This window comes from Ovis aries, chromosome 24 (genome assembly GCF_016772045.2).
Source record: "Ovis aries strain OAR_USU_Benz2616 breed Rambouillet chromosome 24, ARS-UI_Ramb_v3.0, whole genome shotgun sequence".
Lineage (NCBI taxonomy): Eukaryota > Metazoa > Chordata > Mammalia > Artiodactyla > Bovidae > Ovis > Ovis aries.
The window spans coordinates 2,491,862-2,519,712 of NC_056077.1; the positions used below are offsets into that span (position 1 = coordinate 2,491,862).

Sequence of the window (27,851 nt, forward strand, 5' to 3'; positions counted from 1 at the left end):
GCCGGGGCGCGCGGCGCGCTGAGGAGAAAGCGGCGGCGGGCGGAGGTGGGCTCGGGGCCGGCGCCGCAGGAGGGTAGGTAGATGCGCGGCGGGGCCGGCGGGCGCGGGGGCCGTGGGGGCGGGGGGCCGGCTGTCACCGCGGCGCGGGCGTGCTGACCGAGGAACGCGGGGGCCGGCCGCGGCGCGGGTCGGGGGTCCGGGGCCCGCGGCCGGCGCTGCCCACTGCCAGCGCTGCGCCGCGGCCCGAGCGCCCGGAGGGGCGCGACGTGGGGCCGGAGCGGGCCTGGGCCCTACGCGGGACCCCCATCCCGGGGGTCGCGCGGGCGACCCTCGTCAGGCGCTGTCCGTCCGGCTGGCGGCTCCGGCAAGGCGGCGGTGGGAATGAGCTGGCTCTGGGGTACTCCTTCCTCGGGCGCTTTCGGGCTCTGCGGGGTGGGAAGTCCTCTTCTGGATTCGAAACTGCAACAGATTCTGTGATAACGCTCTGTCTTGGAAGACCTGCAAACTGCTCCCGTCCCGACCCTCCGCTTGCTCCAGGTTGGCACCCCGCCCGCCTGCCGCCTAGGTATCTACGCAGTCTCTGAGCCCTGCTCGGTGGGTCTGGGGTGACTTGTACCCTCGCGTGGCCGCTGGGCTGTGCCGGGGACAGAAGCGTTTCCACAGGGCCCCTGAGCACTGTACTCAGCCTTGAGAAAGCACAGCTGGAGGTCGGGGATGAGCCTGGGCAGGTCAAGGTCCTCTCCTAGGAAGGGTGTTGATGCCCTGATGGCCTTACTCGGTAGGGGACACTTACTCGGTAGGGAGCACTGGGCCTCCTGGATCACCACCTGCTGGGCTGACACTAAAGGCCAGAGGCAGTGTGAGCACCCACTGCGCTAGGTGGAGGCGTGGGTTGACCGTTAGGATAGCGGTGTGCTGGGGAGGCACAGTCCCCACCTCACGTGGCTGTTGCTGTGATGCTGATCTTAAGATCTTTGGCCAGCTGCTTATTCCTAGTGAGGAGTCTGTCTGCCTTTCCAGGACCAGTAGAAGCACTTGCAAGTGATTTTTCTTATTTCTTTGTATGTTTGCTCTGACGTCAGCAGGAACGTGTAGACAATTACAGGAGGGGAAAAAAAATTCCATTATTGGCAGGAATACTGGTTTACCCTACTTAAACGTGGGGGCTCCCCTCCATCTTATTGCCCCAGCACATAGTAGCCACCTCTAAATATTTACTTGTCTTGAAGACAGGTGTGCTGGTTCTTTTCTTTTTAAGGGATCCAGGCTGGGAGAAACAAACTAAGGTAAGATCAAGAACTGTTGCAAAGGTATTACAGTTACCATTTCTAAACAGTGCTATAACCCCCAACTTGTGCTTTCTCTATCCTGAAGGTTGTTCATCATTTAATCTTCTCAGCCCTTAGGTAAAGCCTGTAGGAGCAGGGCTTATTCAGGAGCCAGCGGTTTGTTTAGAAACCAGTCTCTCCCTGTGAGCAGAGCTGGACCGAGTCACAGTTGTCTCTGCTCCCCCATTGCCTCGCAGAGAATGCTGACATGAACTAGGTGCTCAAACGAGTGCAGTCGTTTTCCTGTGGTGAACGGCGACCTTCAGGGCACGTGGGAGTAATCTAGTTATCTAGGCGGGCTTTTCATAGTGACAACAGGATTCTCCTCCTGGATTTGCAAGTTCACCTGCAGGTGAGCTGTGCCAGCTGTCACTGACCACACCTGCCAGGACTGTCCAGCCAGCCAGGTGACCTTGGGCACACCATGTTGCTCCCAAGTCTCATTGCAGTCTGTGCCGATCTCAGAAGACATAATTAAGTGTTTGCTTTTAGATGGTTTCTGGTTTGAAGTATATAAGGACAATAAGCAGGCTATAAAAAAGCACTTAACATTGGCCCTGTTCAATGTTTTACCTGTTTGAGCATACCTTCTCTGTTATGACAACTCTGTACAGGGAAGAAAGAGAGCCTTTTCACCTCGAAGCAGCAGTTTCAGTGGCTGTTTCAAGTGTCCCTTTCCAAATGGAGATAAAATCGAAGAAGCAGTACCTTGGGCTTTTCACTAAAGACCAACTTAAATTCATTATTTGATGATTTTCGTTGTTCTTTAAACACAAATTTACCCAAGTCATACTTCACGTGAGGAAATATGTGCCCCGTGCTCTGCAGCTACAGAGCTGAGTGAGCCTGTGCCCTGGAGGAGGTGCGGGTGCAGTGAGGAGGCAGGCCAGCGAGCTGCGGCACAGCGGGCGGCACCCCCGCTGGGTGGGCTGAGCTTGCTGTGGGCACAGAGGGTGCAGTCCAGCTGGCCTTTGGTGGTGGCTCCTGAGAAGCACTTAAATTTTGAACATCAGGGAATTTCCTGGCTGTCCAGTGGTTATAACTCTGTGCTCTCACTGCCAAGGGGACAGGTTCAGTCCCTGGTCAGGGAACTAAGATCCCACAAGTCATGTAGTGTGTCCAAAAAAAAAACAACTTTTTTTTTTTAAGAACAGCCACGTGAGGGAGAGACTTCTTGGCTAAGGGACAGTGTGTGAAGTACCACGGAAGTCTCTCAGCTGTTGGAAGAAGGGCACTGGGTAGCATTGGTGTTTGGGGTGAGGAGAGGGAGTTAGGGAGCTAGGCTGGTGGCTGTCAGGAGAGCCATGAATACCAGTCCCCAGTTTCCATTTTGCCCTGAAAGCGGTGGGGAGCCACTCAGGGATCTTGGGTTTGTGAGTGACTGCTCAGATTGTGTCCTCATGGGTGACTTGGGTTGGGTCGGAATGGTTAACAGAACACCAGAAGGCCCAGCACCGAGGAAGGGCGGTGGGAACAAAAGAGCAAGACCACAAGACAGGTGTCTGTGGGGACGGGAAGGGCCAGGGATGGAGGAGGACTTCGGGAACACTCCGAGGCTGGGTGACTTGGCAGGGCCGGGCTGCACTGTGTGCTGGAAGGGACAGGCCTGGAGTGGGTGGCGACGGGTGCTGTGGAGAGGCTGAGCTGAGAGTCGTTAACAGCCTCTCGATAGAGACTGCTCTGGAGCCGTGAGAGCTCCTTCCTGTGTGGGCACTGAAGCCAGGGTGTGCCTTCCCAGGAGTGTGTGTGGAGTGAGAGAGAGAAGACTGACCCTGAAGAGGCCTGATGCTTCACATCCATAGGACAGAGTTGATAAGGTAACAAAAATCTGATTGATTACCTCCTGCCTTTTGAGGGGATGGGGGCAGGATGGTGGGCTTCTGATATCTGTCACAGAGCCTCAGGTTGTTGGTTAAACAGCAAAATGCAAGATACCAAAGGTGCAAAATCACATAATTGATTCCCAGGCCCTTCCTGTCAAATGTATGTGTTTGCGTTTTGAGAAAATTCCGGATTGTCATTCATTTCAAAGGCCCTCATTCTCCTCCAGCCTGAGGGTTGGTCCTCTCAGCGAGTTCTCACCACTAGATCTCTGGAAAGAGACCTTCTCAGATCCAGAGAGAGATCCAAGAACTCTGTGGGTCCTCTCGCTCTCCTCCCAGGACCCGTTTCTGTGTAGTGCCTCAGCGTTAGAGTCGACGGGACTTCGGAAGGACTGTTGAGGATACAGAGGCCAAGTGTGTAGTGCTTCCTCCCAGGCTTGTCCCCACGCCGAGGGGCCGCCAGGAGAGGATAAGGAAAGGCTGGCGTTGCACAAGGAGTTCCTCTTTGCCCACAGGAGGCACAGGGCCCCGCAAGGCTGTCTGGTCTCTCGACGAGTGCTGTTAGCAGTGACCTTCGCCTCTTACGGAGCCTGCTCACAGAGGGGCACAGGAGATAAGCTCTCCTTCTGTCCTGTGCAGTCCCGGTCCCCTGCCTGGCTCTTGGACCTTAGCCATCTCCCCTGGATATTGCCCACGGAGCTGCTGGCAGGGGTCACGTGTGAGCAGTCATGCTTTCTTCCTCCAGCTCGCCCAGGCTGCGCTCTCCTCTTACAGGCCATTGAGAAGCCACTACACATGGCTTGGCCTGTTTCACATAACCTAAAACTGTGTGTCCACCTAATTGTTACACAATTTTAATTGGATACCAATTGTTTGCTGATGGGTGATTCTGTTACCAATAAAAGCCCTCTTGCCATAGCATTCTAAATGAAGCTCAGTTACCTGAGTCCCACCAAGCTCTCCTGGCTTCTGCCCCTTCCGCCTTCCCTTGAATCCGCTTGTCCGCATTCCCTGATTACCCTCTGTAATTCCTTTCTTGGCGGGCATGCTTCCGCCTTCCTGTCTTCCTAAACTTGTGGGCCTTAGAGGGAGCCATAGGTGTGTGTTCACTCCGCCTGCCTCTGCTTTCTTTCCCTGCCTCCCCGGGTCATCCTCCCCCACCTCCCAGCACACAGGCGCTCGCTCCTTTCTCAGTAGCCTGGTGAACCCAGGCCCTGTGGCTTCTTGGAGCCAATGAAGCTGGACTGTTGAAGTGTCTTTGAATATGAGCACTCACTGGCCCCAAGCAGCTGTGCTCTCCAGGGCTGCTTCTGCTGCTTCCTGGGTGCAGGCCGCCTCAGCCTTCAGGATCTAGGCCAGGCAGGTGCTGGCAGGGCAAGGCTTCCAGGCCCCTCTTTCCTCATGGGCTGGGGGCCCAGACACCCTGTGCTTCTCCCTCACAGCATCCGCATCTGAGTTGGTAGGGTCAGTACACCATGTCCCCGCATCCTGAAGCTCGCTCAGCGATGGGGTGGCCTTGCATCCTCCTGTTCCAGCACTCAGCACAGTGGCATTCAGAAAGCATCTCGAATGCCTGTTGAAATGATTCAGCCTGCAAGATTCCCTCCCAGCCCACTCTGCAGTCACACCTGAAGATACTTGCCGAGAGCCTGCTGTGTGCCCAGCCTTCGGAGGCACGCCTGTCACCGGCACCTTGCTTGGAATTCAGACCAGTCAGGATTCTAGCTTCTGACAGCTGGGCTTCCTCCTCCTGCTTCTCATTCTGTGCAGGTAGTTGATTTCTCCTTTGCCCTTGGGGGGTGTTTTCCCAGACCTACTGCTGGGAGGACCTTTTAAACTTAGAAGATAAACAGAATTAGCGGAGCCCCATTGCAGTCCCAGTCTCCTTCTGTGGGTAGACCAAACCAGCGGCTTGCTTGAAGGAAATTAGTTCCTCAACGAGGGATCACACCTGGGTCAGGCCAGTGAAAGCACCGAGTCTCAATCAGTGGACCGCTAGGGAATTCCCTGCAGGGAACCTTTTTGAGTGGCTAATACCGTTAGGACTTTACCCCACTCAGGTCCCATCCATAGGCTCAGGTGCCGCCGCTGAGACCTGCATTTGAACTTGCGACCAGTACTAGCAGATGGGCCAGCCAGCTGGCCTGCAGTGCTGTGACTAATACCTCCTCAATGGTTACACCCCTTTATGCCTGGCACGTGCCATCCATTGTGTGCCATCAGCCAAGGGCCCCCTATCAGTTTCCTGGTAACTGGCACTGTGGAATGCCAGTTGCCACTAGTATTTGAAAAATGCCCTGTGCTGCTTCAGGGCTGAGGCAGAACCCAGCCTGCCACCTCATCACATGAGGGTGCCTGCTGGGAAGCACACATACCTAGAACGGACAAATTGCTGAATTGCCCCTGTGGTTTAGAGTTAAATTTCCTTCTCGGGCCCAAGTGGTCTGGGATTTTCCTGAGTCTCCGTCTGTTTCCTTCTCTGTTTCCTCCTCCTCGGGTGCACCGAGTGTGTGATGTGAGACGCCTGGCTCCAAGTCGCAGTAGGGTAGAAGAGCTGCACTCATAAGCAGGTCATCAGAGGCGTGCCAAGTTCAAACAGGTTCGGAGAAGGAGGTGGGGAGGTCAGCCCTGCCTGCAGGGTCAGGAGTCTGGAAGGGCCAGTGAAGGAGGGAGTATTTGAAGCAGAATCGCCTGAGAGAAGGAAGAACCAGCATGTCCCACCTTTCCCCCTTCCTGTTGTCAAGACTCCTGAAGCCACCATTGGAGGGCAGGTAGGGCCAGTGGACGGGAGAGGGTTTCAAGGGGAGAGCAGGCCAGAGCTGTTTGGGAGTCAGAGCTAGCTGCCTTTTACGGGGAGTGTGTGAAGGCTAGGAGGTTCCAGCAAAACACTTGGAGGAATGGGACCTGAGAAATCTAGGCTCAGAAGAGGATAGGTGTGCCTGCTCAGTCATATCTGACTCTTTGCGACCCCAGGGACTGTAGGTCACCAGGCTCCTCTGTCCATGGGGTTTTCCAGGCAAGAAGACTGGAGTGGGTTGCCATTTCCTCCTCGAGGCGGTCTTCCTGACCCAGGGATCAAACCTGAGTCTCCTGCATTGCAAGTGGATTCTTTACCACTGGCCCTCAGGGAAGCTGGGAAGAGGATGGACTTCTGCAAAAAGAACATTTGAGGGACAGGAGCAGTGGCCACCAGAGAGAGGAGGAGACGGATGAGAGGGAGCCGTTTCAGGAGGCCTGGGGGGAGGAGAGCTGAGCGCAGTGGGGTCAGCTGTGTGCGTCAGAGAGATAAGAGCTCAGAGGTGTCTGTGAGGTCGGGCGGCCAGGCAGTAAAGGCTTTGAGGGCTTGACTGGGGAGAAAAGAAAGAGGACAGGCTTAGCTCAAGGGGAGTTTCGGATGCTGTGGTTGGGGTTGAGGGCCTGGCTAACCAGAGAGGGAGCATTAGAGATGCAGGAGAGTCGGAGTCCTAAGAGTTGAGATCCAGAACCAAGGGTGGGGGTTGCAGATCAAGGGCCAGGGTCAGACAGGAGCGGGTGCTCCGGCCTGACACCCAGTTCTTGAGGAGAGTGGGAGGTGTGAAGCTGTCAGCTGTTGTGGGGCTAGGAGAGATGCCTCGAGGCAAGTGTAGGGCCCCCAGGCGGCTCCGGGGATCTCAAGTGGGGTGGTGTGACTTCGCCTCCGTGGTTGGTGTGTGGGTGTAGAGAAGCGAGCCTTCAGTCTGGCTTTTCATGGGAATTCTGCCAAATGGCTGAGACAGGAGCCCGTGAGTGGTGGGGCGGAGGTTTGGAGGGTCGGGTCAGGCCGAGCAGACAAGGGAGTAAACCCCAAAGGGCTCGTGGGGAGGGCAGATGGACTTGTGGCAAGTGGGAGTGGGGAAGCAATGCGCTCCGAGGCAGTCAGGGTGTTTGTGGTGTGTGCCCAGGATGAAGAGCCCCTGGGGCCCGCAAGGCTGTAGACGAAGCACCAGAGATGTAAAGGCTTCTAAAGCTGGGAATGTTTTTTTTTCTTTTTTTAAATAGGTAAGAGGTGGGTTTATTTAGAGAGAAACACTCCACAGACCGTGTGGGCCAACTCAGAAGGCGAGAATAGCACCGGGATACGGGGCTGTGGGTTTTCAGAGGGGTGGGTACTTCCATGGGCTGGTGAGAGGAGGAGTGTTGGTGTGGGGGTTTGAGGTTGTGCCCTGCCCCCTTCCCTCCTGTCTCTCTACCCTCTTAGAGATTTTACTCCCATATTCTCACAAGAAACAGAAGGGCAATGATCTGCCTTGTGTAACTGCTTCAGGGTTGATGAGAGGCATTGACTCTGCCTTTGAAGGTGTAAAAATCTGTGGATGCCTGATCTTGGGGCCTCAGGGGCAGGACAGCTCCTTGTTTTAAGTCAGTGTGGACTGGAATGCTCACATAGCCATCATCTTGATGTGAAATTGTTATAACTGCTTCCATAGCCTTTCTGTGAACCACCTTGATGAAACTGTAAGAACTCTCAGCTGTGGTGTGTGGAATCTAGTTCCCTGACCAGGGATCAAACTCAGGGCCCCTGCATTGGGAGATGGAGTTTTAGCCACTGGACCACCAGGAATGTCCTCTCCTTCAGTCTTCTGACTGTAAAACCATCAACGGCCAGGAGGCCCACGTCACTCTCTGGCATCTGGGGTATTCCCTCTTCCAATGCCCTGGCTCTTTGCAAAGGACACATAAATTGCAATCCTCCCTTAGTGCCCCTTTTGTCTACAGAGGGGACCCTGGTCTTGTCTGGGTGCCCCTGGGCCTAGTGGCCCACCAGAAAAACTGTTTCACCTTTGGTAGTCTCTGAGTGGACAAAATCGATACCATCATTTGGGCCTTTTGCTTATTTCTCTGGTGTGTTCAGCCTTCGCAGATAACTTCCTGGTATTGAAAACTGAGTAAGCCAATTGAAACACATCATTCGTTGGAGGCTGACGACCAGCAGATGCTTTCTGAATTTTGTGACTGATGTCTAGGGCAGACTGGGCTATGAAGTGCTTAGTCAAAAGGGCGTGTCCCTCCAGGGAGGAGTGTTTCCTGAAAGCCTCCACTAGTCTCCCTTGGAAGGCTTTTCATCCTGTCCCTGTTGAAGTTTTTTAACATTTTTATAATCAACAGATTTTACTCTAAGTTTCTTCCAACTGAAATTATGTAACTCAGATTGGGACTTGAATCCACGTACTGGGACTGGAACCCAGTCAAAATCGACGGTTTTCCAGCCGAGATCACACACCTGCTTTCAGAGCTTAGTGAAGCTCATTTGGTGTCTCATCACATAGAGAAGGCAATGGCAGCCCACTCCAGTACTCTTGCCTGGAAAATTCCATGGGCGGAGGAGCCTGGTAGGCTGCGGTCCATGGGGTTGCTAAGAAGTGGGCATGACTGACGACTTCACTTTCCCTTTTCACTTTCATGCATTGGAGAAGGAAATGGCAACCCACTCCAGTGTTCTTGCCTGGAGAATCCCAGGGACGGGGGAGCCTGGTGGGCTGCCGCCTATGGGGTCGCACAGAGTCGGACACGACTGAAGTGACTTAGCAGCAGCAGCAGCAGCACATAAAGAATTCAGTGAGAGACAGAGTGACAGGTAAGAAGTGGATTCATTTAGAGAAAAACACTCATCACAGAGTGTGGGCTGTCTCAGAAGGTGAGAGAGGCCTCGGAATATGGTTTGGTTAGCTTTTATGGACTGGGTAATTTCATAGGCTAATGAGTGGGAGGATTCTTTTAGCAATTTGGGGAAAGGGTGGGGATCTCCAGGAGTTGGGCCAGCACCCACTTTTTGGCCTTTGGGTCACCCTTGGAAATCTCAGTGCCTGTGGGCGTGTTCTTTAGCGTGCCTGATATGCTGCGGTCAGTCACATGGCCGTTTGTCTCTGTCAGTAGCATTCACAAGGTAATTCCGTTGTAGGTTTGCCTCAGAGATGGCCTCGTACCCCGCTCGGTGCACTGCATGGTCCCATCGTGGGAGTCAGTAAAATGTCCTCTGTGTTTTTCCTAGAGTCATCCCTCCGAGCTAGACATGCCTTAAATTCCTTTTGGGTTCCACTGCCTAGATACGGAGTCATGAAAATTTGAATATAGGGTACTTTTTAAAATTCCTGTTGTCTGAATCTTTCCCAACCCTGGAGTTTATGGCCCAGAGGGATATTAGCCAGATTAACGCAACCCGACCCATTCTAGACCCAAGCCCGAGGTGATGTGTCTAGCTGCTCAGTCTGATCAAGATTTGCACTTAGATCTTAGATGCTATCCCTCCCAAAGCAGTCTTCCAACCAGGCACCAGCACCTGAAAAGTTGTTGCAAAGGGACGGCACAGAAGTTGTCCCCAGCGGCATTGACAATGAGCAGGAGTTGCTCAGTTGAAAGTAAAGGGTCAGGACTTGTCAATAAGAAGTCTGTCTTGGCAGTCAGACAGGTCTTCTGGGGTTAAGAGAAACAAGATATGAAACAGGAGTGAACGTAGAACATAGGAGACAAATGTCAGAGTCAAGGAACAGAGTCTGGAGGATCAAATCCTGCCTCAACAGGCCTGTCCTGGCCCTGCTGTCGGACGCGCCCGAGCATAGCCATTCCACGCCACCTTCCTACAGCAGGCCAGGCCGACAGCTGCTACCCTTCTGGTCCGGAGCGAGGTTCCTGATCAGAGCCCCAAAGCATTTGGGGTTGACAGGCCTGACAGAAGCGGGCAGACATCGCTGGAGCGTCCTCCTTGGTACACCTGGCTCGGGCATCCCACTAGCCTGTCTCGGACCAAGACCTAACTCAACGTTTTCTTACCTTATCACTGTCCCATCATGGCGCTTGAGATCACACACCTGGTCTTAGGACTTACTGAAGCTCAGGTTCTTGATGTCTTATTGCAGAAAGAATTCAATGAGAGACAAGAACTGGGTTTATTTAGAAACATACTCCACAGACAGAGCGTGGGCCAGCTCAGAAAGAGAGCAGCTGAAGTTGGGGAGCTTTGAGCCAGGCCAGCTTGCTTGACCTTTGGTGGCCTGTAGTGAGGCAGCTGAGAGAAGGGGCCCAGGAACCGGAATGAAGTGGGTGGTGGGTGGGGAGACCCTGGAGAGAGGGGGGCAGGGCCCCTGCTCTCTGGCCTGGAGGAAGGGTGCATTAAGGCAGAGGGTGGGGCAGGGGGCTGTTTGCCACAAACAGGCTCCAGAGCAAGAAGAGAGCTGGAGCTGGGGGTGAGGGTGGTAAAAACAGGGCAGCGAGGGAGGCGAATGCTGCGGTCGGTGGCCCCGTCACTCCCCATCAGCCGCCGGGTGGGGGACCATCTGACCGTTGAGGCCTTGGGCCGGGAGGGGACTGCCCTCCCGCCGCGGCCCTGACAGTCCTGAGGCTGTGTTGCTGAGGCCTCCAGCAGATGCTCGGGAGTGGGCTTGAGTGTTTCCCTGGTGTCTGCCGTGGGTGGCTGGGCGCACTGGGCCTGCCGTGAGGAGGCCAGGCTTGGACAGACTTGGCCCGCATCCTGCTCCAGACCTGCCGCACCCAGGCCGCCTTCACCACCTCGGGGTCCTAGTGGAGGCCCCGGGATAATGCCCCCACCGTCCCCCGCTTCTCTGCCTCAGAGAGCCTCCCACTCTTCCCTGCTCACCGGTCCAGACGCCCTGGGCCGTGCCCCCTGCCGTGCCCCTCTACCCAAGCACCCTGAGAGCAGAGCCGCACGCCCGACCCCCAGCGCAGGTCATCTGCCCTTCCCTGTCCTGCCGCCACATTCCTGCCGGGCCCCCTGCGCATCTTCTTTTCAGGCAGTGATGGGCCCTGTGTCTTTCTCACCCACGCCCCACACGCCCTAAGGGCTGGAGTAGGGCCACCAGGTGTCAGGGACCCGCCGCCCTGCCCGCCCTCGCTGGGGACGCTGCCCGAGAGGTGCTGCTCTCTTGGTCGCGTGGGACTCCCTGCCCGCCTCCCCGTCTGCCACCCCGTCCTTGGCCTGCAGTCTGCAGGGCTGGACCCAGCCTCCTTCCTCTTCCTTCTCTGTTTCCTGACTGCACTTCCAGGAAACAGGCGGGGAATATCCCGCGAGGAGGGAACAACTGAGACAGCCTCGCCGTGGGCTGTCCTGTGGCGCAGTGACTAAGGCCCGGCCAGGCTGAGCCCTGGGAGCTCAGACCTGAGCTGTTCTGCTGCAAGGACGGGCGCTGGGCCTGGGCGGGCGGGCTGGGCAGGGGTCAGCAGGACTGGGCGGCGTCTGAGCCCCGCTCCCTCTGTGCAGGGCTGTCTCCTGCCAGCTGGGCCGCAGTCGGCTCCTCGGTGGGCTCTGGGTATGTGGAGGGGCCGTGTGCAAAGCCCATGGGGTGACAGGAGTCCAGGGGCCAGTGTGGGGGTGAGGGCTGACGGCTGGGTGTCTGGGCAGGGCCTCAGCACAGCAGCCCAGCTTGTTCTCCAGCCTGAGCCCTTCACAGCCCCCCAGGGAGCACTTCCTCCGCCCCACCCGAGCCCCAGCCCTGGGCTAGCGTTCTCTGTTCCCTGCTGGGGCCTTTGTCCCCCACCCCAGGTCAGCGTGTCTGGGGGAATCTACCCCTGCTCATCCTGCCTCTGCTTCTGGACTCTGCCCGCTTTCCTCGGCCACCAGGGTTTTCTCTGCAATGCTGATCTGATGTGTCACCTTCTGCCTTGGCTCTCTGCTCCCTCGTGTGGGGATGACAGCTCCTGCCCCACCTCCCAGGAGCTCCCCCGTTTGCATTTGTCCCCGTCCCCGCTGTCACACACCCTGGGGTCCTTATCCCTCTGGCACGCACGTGGAGTCCGTGCCCTGCTGGGTGGTCAGCGCTCTACTGGCCTCTCGTCTCACTGCGGGCGCTGTGGCTACCGGTCTCCTGGAGAGCTGTCCCTTATGCTGTGTCCCCGGGGCCCTGCCCAGAACAGGCAGCTACAGGGAAGTTTGTGAAACGAATAAAAGTGTGAGTCAAGGGGTCGGAAGGGGTGCTGGGCGCTCCCGGAGCGGCGGTGTACAAGGGGGCAGAGCGCCCAGTGTGGTTCGGTGGTTTCGAATCTCCCCAGACTTAAAATAGGGGTCTGTTTGTCACTTGAAAGCAAGTTTTTTGTTTTTCAAATCCAGTTGTTGGGGAGAATCACATTCCCCACTTCTCATGTCTCATGACTCGTCCAACCGCGGCTGGAGCTGCGTGGCGTGTGGAGCCAGGCCTGAGGACAGGGGCACTGGGGCTGCCCCCGGGTGAGCTGCGCTCCTGAGTGGGGCGGGGTGCCTGGAGCACGCTGCGGGCTCGCTGGCTGGGCTCTGCCTGTGCAGGGCCCCCCAGAGTCCTCTCTGCATCCGTTTCCTCACAGGGATAAGGTTACATTGCCTGCTGTGGAGTCTGTGTCCAGCAGCCCTTGAAGGGGGCGGGAGGGGGTCCTGTGCATCTCTGTCCTTCGTCCCGTGACCACTTTCCCCCCCTGCTCCACTCCCAGTCTGGGGTCTGCCAGGAGGGTGGCACTGGTGCAGGGGGCCCAGGGTGCCTTCTACCCACTGCCGTCTCCCTCCTCCTGTGGGCACACTCGGGGAGCGGGGGCTCCCCAGGGAGGGCATAGCCAGGCTCCCGTGGCTGCTCCAGGCTGGAGCGTGGTCCCCGGAACCCCCTCCTCAGGAAAGCTGCCTGGCCCAGAGCCCGTGGGGCCGCCAGCTGAGGGCTGCAGAGGGAGGCCTGACCCCCTGAGCAGAGGTCACTGAGTCCCATCGAATGCTTTATTTTTTCCTTTTTAAGACAGACTTGCTTTCCATTAGGAAGCCTGGACTCTATTCGTGAGGGAAGGCATGACAGTGACTGGAGGGGCTTCCAGGTAGGGAAACGGCCACAGCAGTGGGGAGAGGTGCCGGGCAGGGCCATTCAGAGGGACCATCCCAAAGAGAGCAGGTGCCTCCCCAGGCCCTGGGGGAGTCCTGGCTTCAGCCTCTGTGGTTGCGCCACACTGGCCCTCCTGACCGCCCCCCAGAGCCCCTGAGCCAGAGCCGGGGAGCGGGGAGCGCTGCCAGGCGGGAGAGTGCTTTCAGGGAGCAGGCTCAGCTCATCCCCTCGGCCGGTCAGCTGTTAGTCTGGCTGCTGGGGCATGACCCTTCCCTGTCCTCCCCCTCCGCCCCCTGCACTCAGGTAACTGGGACTCCTCCGCACCCCCACCCCAGTGTCTCGCTGTGCCCAGCCTACCAGACGCCCTCCCCTCCTCCAGCACCCTGGTCCCTTCTGCCTCAGGGCCCTCGCTCTTCTCTTCAGGAGCGGCCTTTCCTCAGCGCCTCTGTCAGCTTCTGTCTCAGCACTTCCGCTCAGATGGGGGAGACTCCCTGATGACTCCCCCTAAAGCGGCCACCACTCTGAGCGCACTGTGGCATCGCCACCGTCTGAAGGGACCACTGTCAGCTGTTCTCGTGAGTCCAACAGGAAGTGGAGTGAAATTTTTCCTGTTTGCCCAGAATTGCAGATTAGGCCCAAACTCAGGGTAGAAATTTCCTTCCTGTGGTCCAAGGGCGGGAGGGGAGCCGCGGCCTGGGCGGCTCTGCCTGCGGGCTGATGGACAGGCACCACGAGTGGCCTGCCCCGCCCCTCTGCCGTGAACTTGAGACTGGGGGTGGGGTGGCCCCAGGGCGAGTGCAGTTTGTGATTAGAATTCGTTCCCTCCCTCACCTTCCTGAGGCCAAGGGAAAGGTTTTCCAGGGCCCCTGCTGGCCAGGAAGAGTGGCCACCTGCCCCAGGCTGCCGCAGGGCTAGAGGGAGAGAGTGGGCTGTACCTGTCCCCACGCCCGGCCAGCGCGCCAGGCGGAGAACTCGACCCACAGGTGCTGTGTGGGGCTTAGGGCCCAAGCTGGGCTTGTGTTCGTGTTCGTGGGCTCTGTTTTAGAGAGACCTGCGTTCAGGGAGGAGGTGCGGCTTTCCTGAGGCCAGCCCAGCGGCTTCAGACTGGCTCGCTCCCTGCTGGAGCTCCAGCCAGCCTTCTCTATGCCCGCCCGCCCGCCAGGCGAGGGTGGGAGCACGGCTGCCTTCCTGGGCCGGGCCCCTCTGTTGGGCTCTGGGCGCTGCGAGAGCAGGTGAGGCCTGCGTCCCTTGCGGGGCAGGCGGCGTGGATGGTGTGGGTGGTATGGCCAAAGTCGCGGGAGGGACAGCTGGGGAGGCCGCAGCCTCGGCCCAGGTGAGGGTCCCGCCTGGTGACCATGTCTGTTTTCTGGCTGCTCCCCCTCCCTGCAGCCAGCGTATGCTGTGAACAAGCAGCTTCATGAACTCATGTGAGGGTGGTGGCCTTAGGGAGGAGAGGCAGTGGGGCTGAGGGGTAGCTTAAGCAGGAGTGTGTGTTTGTACACTGTGAGTTTGTGTTAGTTGATGTTTTTTTGATTATGCATTCATGTAAAAACCAAACCAGACAAAAAGCTGCCCTGGGTCCTGGCTTCACTGACCCCTCAGGAGGTCAGCACAACTTTGTTTGCCCTTCTCCAGAAATACCACATGCTTTTGGGTGGGAGGAGGCCTGCAGGGATCCAGAGAGTTCCTCTGGGCTCTTCTGCTCCTGTCTTTGCCTTGGAGTCCCCCGGCCACTTATTGCAACAAATAAAACTCTGGGGGGCTTTCCTGGTGGTCTAGCGGTTAGTGCTCAGGCGCTTCCACTGCAGGGGGTGTCGGTTTGTTCCCTGGTAGGGAACTAAGACCCAACAGGCCTTGCGGCACAGCCAAAAACAACAAGGAAACAAAACACAAAACCCTGGTCTGCTTCTCCCTGAAGGCCCTTTCTGAAGGGACTTGCAAGGTGCAATAACCGATTTTGGAGTTTCCAGTTTAATATTCAACCTGAATCTTAGGCCAGCTGAGTGCGATTTGGCACTGTCCTGCCCAGCTCTTGTTCTGTTTATAAACATGTTTATTGCCCTGACAAGGAGCAGGTTCTATTCAAGAAAACGGGATAGGCCTGGGGTCCCTCCAGCGGTTAGTGTGCTCGGAGCCTAGAGTGAAGGATGAGACTCTATAGGTAATTTGCAGCCTGGGGAAACGGGGGCCCCTAACTGCTGTCCTTCCCAGGATAGAGCAGACAGGCCAGCTGCCATTTGGGGTTCTTTTCTGGGGAAGAAATACCCAGCATTGGCGGCCCTGGTCTCGCTGCAGGCAAGGCTCTTCCAACGGGATGGGGTAAATGGATGTTGTCAACAAAACCTCATTTCTGTGGGAAAGTCCCTGTAAAGACATACATCCAGGGACTTGGACAGACACTCAGCTGTGTTCACAGCAGCATTACTCCCAACAGCCGAAAGGTAGGAACAACCCAGATGTCCGTCAACAGATAGACAAAGCGTGTTTTGTGCGTACAGTGGGGTACTATCAGCCATAAGGAGGAATGAAGTTCTGATGTTACAGGGGGCAGAGATGAACAGGTGGGGCTTTTTATGATACGGTAGTAAGGTTACATGTCATTTTACATGTGTCCAAACTCAGAATGTATGACACCAAGAAGGAATCCTCACTAATTCATAGATGCGGTGATGTGTCAGTTTAAGCTCATCAGTTGTAGCAAATGTCTCATCTGCGGGGAAGGTTGATAACATTGAGGCTGTGCCTGCGTGGACAGAGAGCATGTGACACCTCTGTACTATCCTCTCAGTTTTGCTGTGGACCTAAAACTGCTGTAAATAATAGTCTTAAGTTTTAAAATATATCTCATACATGGGCTTCCCTGATAGCTCAGTTGGTACAGAATCTGCCTGCAATGCAGGAGACCCCAGTTTGATTGCTGGGTTGGGAAGATCCGCTAGAGAAGGATAGGCTACCCACTCCAGTATTCTTGGGCTTCTCTTGTGGCCCAGTTGGTAAAGAATCCACGTGGAACATGGGAGACCTGGGTTCGATCCCTGGATTAGGAAGATCCCCTGGAGAAGGGAAAGGCTACCCACTCCAGTATTCTGGCCTGGAGAGTTCCATGGGCTGTAGTCCACGGGGTTGCAGAGCTGGGCATGCCTGAGTGACTCACACGCTCACTTTCGCATTCTCATCCATGCTGTCAGCACTGACGAACCTTGGGGACATTATGACCAGTGAAATAACCCAGACACTGAAGGACAGACATTGTGTGATTCCACTAATACTAGGTGCCTAGAGTGGTCGAGTTCATAGAAAGCAGAGTGGTGGTTCCCAGGGGCTGGAGGCTGGGAATTGGGAGTTGGTGTTTAATGGGTGCAGAGTTTCCATTTGGGAAGATGAAAAAGTTCAGAGATGATGCTGATGGTGGTGCAGCCTTGTGAATGTTCTTAATGCCACTGAACTGTACATTCACAAACGGTTAAAATGGTAATGTTTGTCGTGTATATTTTAACAATTAAAAAACAACAGAATTCTATAAAGCAATTATCCGTCAATAAAAAAATTTTTTAAAAACCACCATGTTAAGATACTTTCTCAAGACGTGTAGATTTTGCCTTACAGTTCTTTTCACTCAGTATTTTTAAAGTGTTGCTTGCTTTTTCTGTTTTCAGATAAATGTTCTTGATGCAAGCAAAACAGGAATACTCTGATCATTTACCGAAGATCACTGAGGCAAACAAACCTTTGTGAGATCTCCAGACAGTGCGCTGTCACAGGCAGAAAGGTTAGTCTGAGGTGCACGGTTAGTACTTCTGTGCTGAGGACAGTTGCCTCTGGCAAAAACAGCGGTAGACTTCCATCTCACTGTCCCCATGCAGCTGGAGTTTCAAATAGCACCTGTTACCCATTTTTTAAAAAAATGTCTACAGGAATCTCAATAGATGCCCCTAGTGAAGAAAGCTAAGTTGCTCAGTCGTGTCCGACTCTTTGCAACCCCATGGACTGTAGCTCACCAGGCTCCTCTGTCCATGGGATTCTCCAGGCAAGAATACTGGAGTGGGTTGCCATTTCCTTCTCCAGGGGATCTTCCCGACCCAGGGATCGAACCCAGGTCTCCCGCATTACAGGCAGATGCTTTAACTTCTGAGCCACCAGGGAAGCCCACCCATAATGGAAAGACGGTACCTAATCCCCTAATACCTCCGGCTCATTTGGTTCCAGAAATTTCTGATTCTGAAGCTGTGACACCTTCCATTTATTTCTCCACCCTCATGTCGTCTTCTCACCAGTGACTCTTCTGTGGAATGCCTGCCTGCAGCTTAGCTGCTATTTTTAGAAAGTTAAGAGCCGGTATCCAGGTTCCAGGCCAGCGACCGTGGGGCAGAGTAGGTGTGTGTCCTACTCATGACACACGGCTGGGCAGAGGCTGTGAGCCTGTGCGAGCTGGAACGCAGCATCTGGTGACCTCCTGGGGTCTTCCAGACCAGCGGCTCCTTTCAGAGGCCCCCAGGCTGCAAAGGGAAGAGTGAGGGCCAGGCGGGCCACCACCCCTGAGCAAAGAAGTGTTTACAGCTGAGTCAGCCTCTCAAAGCCTTTTCTCATGACCTAGAGCCTGTGTGACCTTTCCCAGTACCTGCAGAAGCCCTATGAAAAGAAGTTATGCTCCAGAATTCATAGTGAATTCTCAAGAATATCCACTTATCTTAAAGGGAAGCCCTACTGATAACTTTGTAGAAAGATTAAAACAGACTCTTTTTTAAAATGTAAACCTTCATGCCACGTGCGTTATTATGCATGGTTTTTAATCCTGTAGGGCATGAGATGGCAGAGAGGTTAGCCAAGAAGCCTCGGAGAGGGTGCCGGTGGATGTAGCTGCCCTTTGACCCCTCCTGCCCCCCGATCCTGGGCGCTCCCTGCACGATGCACCCCCCAGCCTACAACTGCTTTGTGGACAGAGACAAGATGGACTCAGCCATCCCAGACCTGGGGCCCAAAGAGCTGAGTTGCACAGAGCTGCAGGAGCTGAAGCAGCTGGCACGCCAGGGCTACTGGGCCCGCAGCTACGCCCTGCGGGGGCAGGTGTACCAGCGTCTGATCCGGGACATCCCCTGCCGCACAGTCACCCCTGATGCCAGCGTGTACAGAGACATCGTCGGCAAGATCGTGGGCAAGCACAGCAGCACCAGCCTGCCCCTGCCCGAGTTTGTGGACAACACGCAGGTGCCGAGCTACTGCCTGAACTCAAAGGGCGAGGGTGCTGTGCGCAAGATCCTGCTGTGCATCAGCAACCAGTTCCCCGACGTGTCCTTCTGCCCCGCGCTGCCGGCCGTCGTGGCCCTGCTGTTGCACTACAGCGCCGATGAGGCCGAGTGTTTTGAGAAGGCCTGCCGCATCCTGGCCTGCAATGACCCCAGCAGGAAGCTGGTAGACCAGAGCTTCCTAGCCTTCGAGTCTTCCTGCATGACGTTTGGGGACCTGGTGAACAAGTACTGCCAGGCGGCCCACAAGCTAATGGTGGCCGTGTCGGAGGACGTCCTGCAGGTGTACGCGGACTGGCAGCGCTGGCTCTTCGGGGAGCTGCCCCTCAGCTACTTCGCCCGTGTCTTCGACGTCTTCCTGGTGGAGGGTTACAAGGTGCTGTACCGCGTGGCACTGGCCATCCTCAAGTTCTTCCACAAAGTGAGGGCTGGGCAGCCGCTCGAGTCGGACAACGTGAAGCAGGACATACGTGCCTTCGTCAGGGACATCGCCAAGACTGTATCTCCCGAGAAACTGCTGGAGAAGGCGTTTGCCATCCGCCTCTTCTCTCGGAAGGAGATTCAGCTCCTGCAAATGGCCAATGAAAAAGCTCTGAAGCAGAAGGGCATCACCGTCAAGCAGAAGAGGTAGGCAGGCCACTGGGGCCACCTCTGGGGCCCACATGGGGTGGGGCCTGTGAGGAAGCACCCTGGGGGCTTGGGGCCTGAGCTCGTCCGGCCGGCTGGCCAGTAAGCCCTCCGTGCGCATACAGAAAACCAGCGGCCAGGAGACAGGGCCTGCCTGGCACAGCTGCAGGTGGCCAGGGCAGCTGTGGGTGCAGGGCCTGTGGCCAAGACGGAGGCTGGAGCTGACGGTGGTGCCCGTGGGCCCAGGAGGGAGCCAGGCTGGCCTCGCTGGGTTACTCTGGAGCCACTCTTGCTGCCTGCCCCTCAGCTCTGGGCTCCCGTGCTGGTGGGCCCCTGTCCCGAGCACAGCCACCTGGGAAGCCAGCCTGGGGAGGGCCCGTGTGTCCTGAGATGTCAGTGGCCACTGCTGTGCCCTGGCTGTAGGTGTGGAAACCTTTCTTGTGGGCCAAAGGCAGGCGTGTCCTGGGTGTTAGTACTTGCCACTAACGTCTCCTTGTCTGTTTTATTTTTCTGCCTCTTCTCCGTGTCCGTTGCTTCCTCCTGTTTCTCAGTGTTTCACTTTCTAAAAGGTAGGTCTGGAAACTGTGTCTCCACACCTGGCTTCTCTCTGTCTTCCGGCCCGGCTACTTGCTCTGGCTCTCAGGGCTGGCTTCAGCAGTGCTGCCCCAGAGCCTGGCTGATGTTCAGGCCCGTCTGTCTGTCTGTCTGCTGTCGGTGCTTGGCTGGCCTGGAAGCATTGTCTTGCCAGAGCTGACTCTCTCTGTCCCCGTTTCTTAGAGAAAGGGGGCTTCCGTTCCCGCCCCCAGGCTGGGTGCTCTCCCCTCGGTAGCAGGGTGGGAGCAGGACTCCAGGGCCGTTCTACCCCGTGCCCTCCTGAGGGCCCCTAGGACCAGGCTCTGACCTGGCTCCACAGGTAAGAAGCTCCCTCCAGGCTGAGCTCCCATGAGAGGCTCTCCCCTCCCGGGAGGGGTCGGGGTGCATGGCCGGGGCTGGGGCTGCAGCTCTGCTCTGACCTCTGCTCACTCCCGCAGGCAGTTCGTGCACCTGGCCGTTCATGCGGACAGCTTCCACTCGGAGATCGTCGGTGTGAAGGAGATGAGAGACATCTGGTCTTGGGTCCCCGAGCGGTTCGCCCTCTGCCAGCCCCTGCTGCTCTTCTCCTCGCTACAGCATGGGTACAGCCTGGCCAGGTAGCGCCCTGGAGGAGGGCCTGGGCCCGCCCCCTCTAGCTGCCGAGGTCTGGACTCCTAGGGCCAGGCGGAGCAGGAGGCGTGGGGTTGCCCAGCTCCTCAACCTGCCCTCACATCCTGAAGGTCCCGGTCGGGCTGGACCCAGGCCTGCGGACGCAGGCACCTGGGCAAGGCCCTGCCTCTTCCTGGGGCCTAGACTTGGGAGCTCCTTTTCTGAGCATCGCTCACTCCAGGGCCACCCCTGTTGCAGCAGTCAGGGTTAGAGCCTCTGTGGCACACGCAGGGCTCCACGGCCTCACTCAGGCGTGGCGGTCAGGAGCAGACTCCCCGCCCCGAGCTTACAGAACGTCAGGACGGCTCGAGGCGGCCGGCCTTGGGGACTGCTCTTCCGCCCCCGTGTCACCAGTCCATACCAGGTCCGTCTTGGCCCTGTGGGCTATGCTGGGCCCTGGCCAGTGTCCAGGGGATTCTGGCAGGCTTCTCCCGAGGCACCCCGTCTCTCTGGGGTGCTCTGCCAGGTGCGGCCCTGAGAGCCTCAGGTGGCTTCTGACTTTTGCTCTGCCTTGGGTCAAGGGCAGTGCAGACAGAGGGGCCCAGCCCATATGACGGGCACCGTAGAGTGCCACCTGCACATTCTGGCATAGCTAGCAACCCCTCTGTGGTGTGGGAGGCCCACAGAGGGACGCTAGCCAAACCCTGGACACTTGCGCCGGCACAGCAGTGGCCTCAGGCCTCCTCCTGGCTCCCTGGTGCTGCCAGCGCCCGAGAACGCTCTGAGCTTTCCCGGAGCACAGACCTGTTCCTCTGGTTCTGGCTTCCCCAAAGCACTTGGCGGGTGGCTATGTGCTAGAGGCCGTCTGCCCTGCCGCTTCTCCTCCGGGCATATCAGGGCAGAATGTCCAGGGCTCTGACCGCTTGGCCTGCGGCCTCCTGGCTGGGGCTCCCTGTTGGCAGAAGCGCCCAAGCCTAGGTGTTGCCATCTAAGCCGTGTGCCTGGTTCCTGGGAGAGGAGGACGGGCAAGTGTCAGGTCCGTCCGCCCTGGGCAGCCAGGGTCAGCAGCGGCTTGAGGGAGGCAGCCAGGGAGGGGGGCAGAGGCGGGCACTGCTGTCAGACTGGCAAGGGGATTCTCTGCCCCCAGGTTCTACTTCCAGTGCGAAGGACGAGAGCCCACTGTCCTGCTGATCAAAACTACGCAGAAGGAGGTAAGGACCAGCCAGGGTGACCCTGGCCCCTGGACTTTGGGGAGGGTGGGTGTTCCCTCATAGCCCCCACCCAGGTTTCCTGGGCTTAGGGGTACAGAGCAGGGCTTGCCCTCTACAGAGAGGTAAATCTAGCCTCCTCACATGACCCCCCAAGTTCCCAGGGCCTCCCTATTTCCCCGGGGGTCCAGACCCCCAGCCTGACTGGCCCGGCAGTCTAGAGGAGCTTTGCAGAAATGCCAGGTGAGCAAGGCCCACGCCCTCCTGCAGCAGTCTGCCGGCGCCTTCCCCTCCTCCACCCCAGCAGGTAGTTCTCAGAGCCTTGTTCTCTGCAGTGGCTGTCGTCTGGAACATACTAAGGGTGTCTAGAAAAGTGAGCGCCTCCGTCCTGGCGCGTCTGCGTGCGGTGGTGGCTCCCAGACGCCCAGCTGCACCTGCAGGACTGTCTCCTCAGCCTCAGACCCTGCGTCCGGCTCCCAGGAGGAGCCCGGGAGTCTGTGACAGCAGGTGGCCCGAGTGTCAGACACCTCCGTCACCACTCGGAGGGGTGACTCTAATGGTGAAATAAAGCACTTTGCTGGCTGATAGGAGGCCTGGGAAGTGTTTCTTGAGCAGGTGCCTCCTGGAAGCTTTCATCTGAGGGGCCTCCCGGGGCTGATGCCCATAGTCAGAGTGTGGACACGGGCTTGTCTCCAGGCTTCTGGGCCCAGGTGGGAAATGGAAATATCCCAGGAGCCATCAGCGGGCAAGGCAGCCTCCATACCTGAGCCCTGCCAGGCGCCCCTAACACACTCTGACCTTCCCGTGCCCCATTCAGCCCTGGCCCTCCAGTGGTCAGGGTGTGGGGCTGTGGCTGAGCCTCAGCTCTCAGCTGCCCTGAGCGCTGGGGGGCTCCCGTGGGCGCGCCAGGTGCAGCCTCCCCCTGGGCCTTCCTCCCCAGGTGTGTGGCGCCTACCTGTCAACAGACTGGAGTGAGAGAAACAAGTTTGGGGGCAAGCTGGGCTTCTTCGGGACCGGAGAGTGCTTCGTGTTTAGGGTGAGTGGGCCCCCTGCGGGAGGTCACCCCCTCACGTGACCCTGCTTACTTCCAGACACACCTTCCGTCACCTGCTGGGTGTGACCCTTAGAGGCGAGCTCCGAGAGCAGGCAGCCCTCTGTGGCACAGTGTGCGCCGGCTCCCGCCCCGGCTCGGGTCCTCGTGCTGGGCACGGACGATGAGCCCTGGGGGAGAGCGGGTGCCGTGAGTCAAGTCCTCACACCGGCCTTTGTCCTCAGCTGCAGCCCGAGGTCCAGCGCTACGAGTGGGTGGTCATCAAACACCCAGAGCTGACCAAGCCCGCGTCCCTGGAGTCCGCCACCGTTCCACCCTCCCCCAGCCACTCTGTGTCCTCTGAGCCCGCTGACCGTCTCTCGCCGTTCCTGGCTACTCGGCACTTCAACCTGCCCTCCAAGACGGAGTCCCTGTTCATGGCAGGGGGCAGCGACTGCCTCATCATAGGTGGGCACCGGCTCCTGCCTGTCCGCGGTCACTTAGCTGGGAGGAGGATACAGGGTCATAGGTGCCGAAGCCCCGGGCCAGTCCTGGTTGCCCCAGGTGGTAGGTGCCTCACCTGAAGGACAGACAGAGCCCCCACAGTGGCAGGAAGAAAGCAGCAGATTGTGGGGGGTGGAGCAGGCATGTGGGGAGCGTGGGGACCTGAGGCTGTGTGCTGGGGATGGGGGACAGGTTGGAGTAGAGAGCAGCCCCGTGGCCTTACAGAGGCCTCTGGCAGGGCTGGACAAGGCCAGCCCAAGACTCGCCTGGTCCAAAGGGAGAGGCTTGGGAGCAGGAGGAGGGTCCCCTGGGGCAGCGCTCGACAGAGGGCAGCCACTGACCGAGTGTCCCGCAGGTGGAGGGGGCGGCCCGGCACTGTACATTGACGGGGACCTGAACCGGGGCCGCACAGGCCACTGCGACACTTTCAACAACCAGCCCCTCTGCTCTGAGAACTTCCTTATTGCCGCTGTGGAGGCCTGGGGCTTTCAGGACCCTGACATCCAGTGACAGGCGTGAGTCAACAGTGACCGAGCTGCCGCTGCCGGTGGCAGGGGGTGGTGGTAGCTGGGCCCCTCCTCACGGAGGTGGTGGTGAGTGAAGACCCCCACATATGTGGGCACCGTCAGGGTGCAGCTGGGCACAGTACTGGTCTAGGCAGTGGTGCCACAGCTGCAGCTGGCCCTCCCGGACCTGCCGTACTTGCTACCCCTTCATCCTGGACTCAGGTCCTGGCCGGCCTCTAGGCAGGCATCCCGTGCGGGAGGCCGGGGGTCTTGGCCCCTGAGCCTCAGTCCCCCAGGGTGAGAGGGTGCTGGGGCCAAGGAGCCTGCCCAAGTGTGGGCACGTGGCTCCCCCTGCTGGTGCCTCTGGGCATCTCCCGAGGAGGCCCTGCAGCTCCTGCTGGCCTGCGATGGGTGGGGCCCCGGGCTGTGGGTCCCTGGAGAGGGCAAGCGCCCTGTGGACTGTTCCTGGTGGGAGCGTCTGCCTGGAGCTTCTGACTCAGTTCCCACCTCCCCTGGTCCCCCCTTGGACCAGAACTGCTGGTGAGACCAGGGAGGACAAGCCGCATGCAGGGCTCTGGGCCCCTCCCCAGGTGCGTGTCCTTGTGTTTCTGCAGAGCCTGAAGCCTCTGCTGGGCCTCAGGGTAGAGTTACGCCTGGAAGGGCCCTCTGGGACAGACCCCACACCAGCCAACAGTATTTCTGGGCCCTGCCTGGAGAACCCTGGACCCATGGAGCCATCTGCAGCCTCCTCTTCTCCAGCTCCCCAAGCTCCCTGCCATGGCCCCACTTGATGGCAGTGACCTGGTCTGGGGTCCCGACCGACCCCTCACACGCTGTGTCTTATCCCGCCTCCCCTCACCTGGTGCCACCCGCCCTCCCAGCTCCTGCCACATGGACCTTCCTGACGCACTGTCTGTGCGTCCGTCTCACAGTGCCTCCTGGGCCTGCAGGGTGGCCCTCTACCCGTGACTTCCTCAGCTGGTCCTGAGGGCCCAGCCACCCAGAGGGAGGAGAGACGTGGACACTCCAGGGCTGGGGCCAGGGATCCTGCCCCCTCGGTGCCCCATGCACCCCCACCCCCATGCTCATCTTGCTGGGCGTGCATCCTCCCTGCCCACCTCCTCAGATCTCTGCCGAGCATGGCCGCGGCAATATGGAAGGACACACCAGGAACCCTGTGTGGCTTTGGGCAGGCCGGTGAACCTGCCTGGAACTCAGTTTCCCCAACTGTAAAATGGGGCCGTTTACCCTGCGCTGCCGTCCTGCAGGGCTGCTGAGAGGCCTGCAGAGGGGAGAGGTGCTCAGGGGAGTCATCTTCCTCCCCAGACACCGCAGCCCTCGATGCCCCTCCTCGAGCCCCCTCAGCCCTCACCTGTGTTTCGGTGTTCATTAAACAGCTGTGTGAACTGCAGGGATCCGAGTCTGGTTTCTTCAACCAGAGGGACCTCCCCAGGTGCCCCACCCCACCCTGGGTGCCCTGCCCCGCCCCAGCTCGCCTCCTGCTTGTCATTCTGGTCACGGAACATCAAAGGCCTTTTCATAGCACAGCCTTTCAGAAGCAGCTGAAGGCACACCTGAGCACCCTTTCATGCCCCTCCGTGAACCTCCTGAGTTGTGGAGTCCTTTTCCTGCTGAGTAATTCCACAGGATTCTCTGAGACTGCCCCAGGGCCCCCCTCCACCCAGCTCGGCAGTGGCAGCTGATGAGTCACCATTTCTGTGCCGTGAGGTCTCTGTGTGTGCATGCACGGTACTCGCTTTCTTTGCTTTTCCTATCTTCTCCCTAACTTTTCTGCTAAACTGAAAGGTATGTGTGATTATTATCTTCAGTTTTTTTATTCTGATTACTGTCCTTGTTATCTGATATTCGGTCTTCCCAAATAGAGTAAAATTTATTTTGTGACATTCTCTGTTATTTCTTCCTGATTATTATTAGCATTTTCTGTTAAAAATTAGCCAAATGTTTATGGAATAGTACAGTGAATTACATTTGTTTTTCTAGAAACATTTGAAAATGTATTTTAAGAAAAAAATTGAACATAGTTTGAAGCAGTTCATTATCAAAGTAGACTGTATGCGTTTAAGGCTTTAGAAAATCAGTTTTCCTGAAACAGTTTATATTACAAGAGTAAGTCCATTGTATTTTATGAGTTTTTCCATTTTAATTATTGAATTAAAATAAGTATTCAATTTTTCCTAATTTCATACGTTCTTTTTTTTTTAGTTTCTCAGGGCAACTTGTTTTAGAAGATTCTGAAGGTTTCACAAGGTCTTCAAATTTATCAATTTCCTGAAGCCACAGAGCCCTTATAATAATCTCCTTACATACCTTAATATTTAGGAGATTCAGTTTTTGTCGCTTTGAGATAATTTTAGATTTAGGAGTTTCATGGAGGGTATAGAGCTCCCACCCCCAACCCCCCCACCCATTTCCAGCTCATTTATGAAACCCAAGAAATGAACATTAGTACTCACTAGAAACTTAAACTGCAGTCTCTATTCAGGTTCCCTGTTTTTCTGTAGTGATTTTTGTTGCAGGAACAGATCTAATCTTTACAACTTTATTTTCCCACATTTTAATTAAATTCTAAATGTCATCAAATCCGCCTAACACTGATCTTAGAAACACATTGCCATAATGAGGCCGTCTGGTGCATCTCAACCATCCTCCCCATGTCCTCTTTGCACAGAGAAGTCACCGGGTCAGGCAGGAGTGCCGGGCACGCCGTGCAGTGCCTCAACCGACGTCGTCAGGCTCGGCAAAAAGGAAAGCATGTGCATTTTTAAAATGACCTGTTGTGGAGAAGGAGTTTATGTTCTTCATTATAGCCATGCCAGGTCACGCGGCTGGTGACTGGCGCTGAAATGCCTCCCACGTGTGCAGACCACTCGTTTCACCCTACCACAGGGAATTTGTCCACACCGTGCTCGGGGCCAAGGAAGCAGAGTCAGTAGACACGGTGACAAGGGACACACCAGCTAACAAAAGCTGCCACCTTGGATCACTGAAGCGCAAGACTGGCCGTTCCGTCAGGCTCCCCATGAGACACAACCCTGGTCAGGGGAGCCTGTGGCCCGATCTCGTCCAGGGACGAGGCCGTGCTGTCCCCATCTCTGTTTCTATCTTCACACAGACACACAGCCCTCCCCTGTTGTGTTTCACCCTGCAGCACCTTGACTGGCAAAGGACACGTCTTGTCAGAAGTTTGCAAGCTAAAGAGGGAAAAGAAGAAAGAGTTGTGTGAATAATTTGACCCTCTTGTCATGGAGCATGATTGTTGGCTGAAAAATGGATTACTGGACTGATGATCTGGAGCATTTCAATGAATGTAATAAAAAATTCCCAGGACCTTGTGAAAATATGTGTGGTGATTGAATGTGGCAGTGAAGCAAAAATCTAACTTTGGAAAAAGTAAAAACAAGTGATTCAGTGATATGTTTGGTCAGTGTTAGTTTTGGGTCCTAAATAAAGTTAACGAGAACAAATGATCAGTGATCACCATCACTGTGAAGTATTTGATAGGAGAACATTTCAGAGGGTTGGGAGTTCCTGAAGGAGGTGCTGGATGTGACTGTGATGGACAAGGAGAAGTTTCTCCACAGCTGAGGAAGATATTCTGCAGCCCTGGGTGGTGCCAGCCGAGGCCTCCCCTGACAGGTCTTGTTCATGGCTCCTGGCATGTGGATGTGCTCTGTAAACATAAGGAATGCCCATCAGGAATCGTGGCCCAAACTTCTCGGACAAGAATCGAAAGGATCCTGGGACTTCCCTGGTGGCCCGGTGGTTAAGACTCCACCCTTCCGATGCAGTGGACGCAGGTTCAATCCCTGGTTGGGGAGCTAGGATCCCATGTGCTGTGTGTCACGTCCAAAAAATAAAAGAATGGCAAGGATCTCTGTCACGTGTAAAACTCAGTGTTAGAAATAGTCATGCTCATCAAAATGAGACTCCTACCTGGAAGTTATGAAAGTCACCATCACCAGTCTTTTCCAAACGACATGCCTCTCAGTGTGCATATATAACCACCACCACGGAAGACCTCTCTGCCCACACACATGCACGTGCCCCTCCTCCTGTTCCTCCCGGGGCTGGCGGACCACCAGCAGCCCTCCCATCCTGAGGGAAGGCAACCAAGGCACTGGACACACGCCCCCGTTGCCCCCTCTTCCTTGGTGGTTCCCTCCCAAGACCCGCTGGTTCCCGCTCCTCAGCCCCCTCCTGCTGCCGCCCTTGGGGGCCCGGCCCGGGGCCCAGAAGTCCAGGCTGGGAGGGGAAGAGAGGCTTGGCCCCAGGGCTGCTGGCGCTTTCACACCAGCTGCTTCAGTTCCTCTTCTGAACCCAGAGCCTGGGCCTCTGGGCAATTTCCCGTCCTCGATAGGCTGCAAGCCCCTGCCCCAGGACCCTTCCCCAGGAGCCCCCGGGGACTCCGCTGTTGGCCAATGTCCCCACCCCTCCCCTGTCGGCCTGCTGGTGACCGTCGGGCAGTTCTCAGGGGGGGTGCTGTGCACGCACCCCTCGTGACAGCGTGGGTTTCTGGAGCCTGCAGTGCCCTCCTACTGTACGGGGCTCAGGGCCTGCTGTGGGGACACAGGCCAGG

General features: G+C 57.0%; 1 protein-coding gene across 50 annotated transcripts; it reads left to right on the forward strand.

Moving 5' to 3' along the window:
• Window positions 1-27,146, forward strand: TBC1D24 (TBC1 domain family member 24). Of its 50 annotated transcripts, none has more exons than XM_060406144.1 (13): window positions 1-77; window positions 3,067-3,145; window positions 12,894-12,949; window positions 13,378-13,529; window positions 16,611-16,723; window positions 17,753-18,824; window positions 19,376-19,393; window positions 19,856-20,014; window positions 21,154-21,217; window positions 22,155-22,250; window positions 22,490-22,712; window positions 23,104-23,263; window positions 23,869-25,448. In XM_060406144.1, the coding sequence occupies exons 6-12, from the start codon at window positions 17,860-17,862 to the stop codon at window positions 23,256-23,258; spliced, it is 1,680 nt and encodes a 559-aa protein (XP_060262127.1). In that variant the 5' UTR covers window positions 1-77; window positions 3,067-3,145; window positions 12,894-12,949; window positions 13,378-13,529; window positions 16,611-16,723; window positions 17,753-17,859; the 3' UTR covers window positions 23,259-23,263; window positions 23,869-25,448. The 50 variants fall into 50 exon arrangements, with proteins under 50 accessions (XP_060262127.1, XP_042096243.1, XP_060262126.1 ...); XM_042240309.1 differs by lacking the exons at window positions 12,894-12,949; window positions 13,378-13,529 and adding exons at window positions 4,594-4,921; window positions 5,659-5,922 and having other exon boundaries at window positions 1-73; XM_060406143.1 differs by having other exon boundaries at window positions 1-73.
• The last annotated feature ends 705 nt before the right edge of the window (window positions 27,147-27,851 follow it).

What these genes read in the sequence shown, in the direction of transcription:
- TBC1D24 (XM_060406150.1), top strand. Translation starts at nt 17,860, where the DNA reads ATGCACCCCCCAGCCTACAACTGCTTTGTGGACAGAGACAAGATGGAC. An exon ending in CATGGGTACAGCCTGGCCAG is followed by an intron (nt 20,015 to 21,153) that starts GTAGCGCCCTGG and finishes CTCTGCCCCCAG; the next exon opens with GTTCTACTTCCAGTGCGAAG. An exon ending in CAGCGACTGCCTCATCATAG is followed by an intron (nt 22,713 to 23,103) that starts GTGGGCACCGGC and finishes AGTGTCCCGCAG; the next exon opens with GTGGAGGGGGCGGCCCGGCA.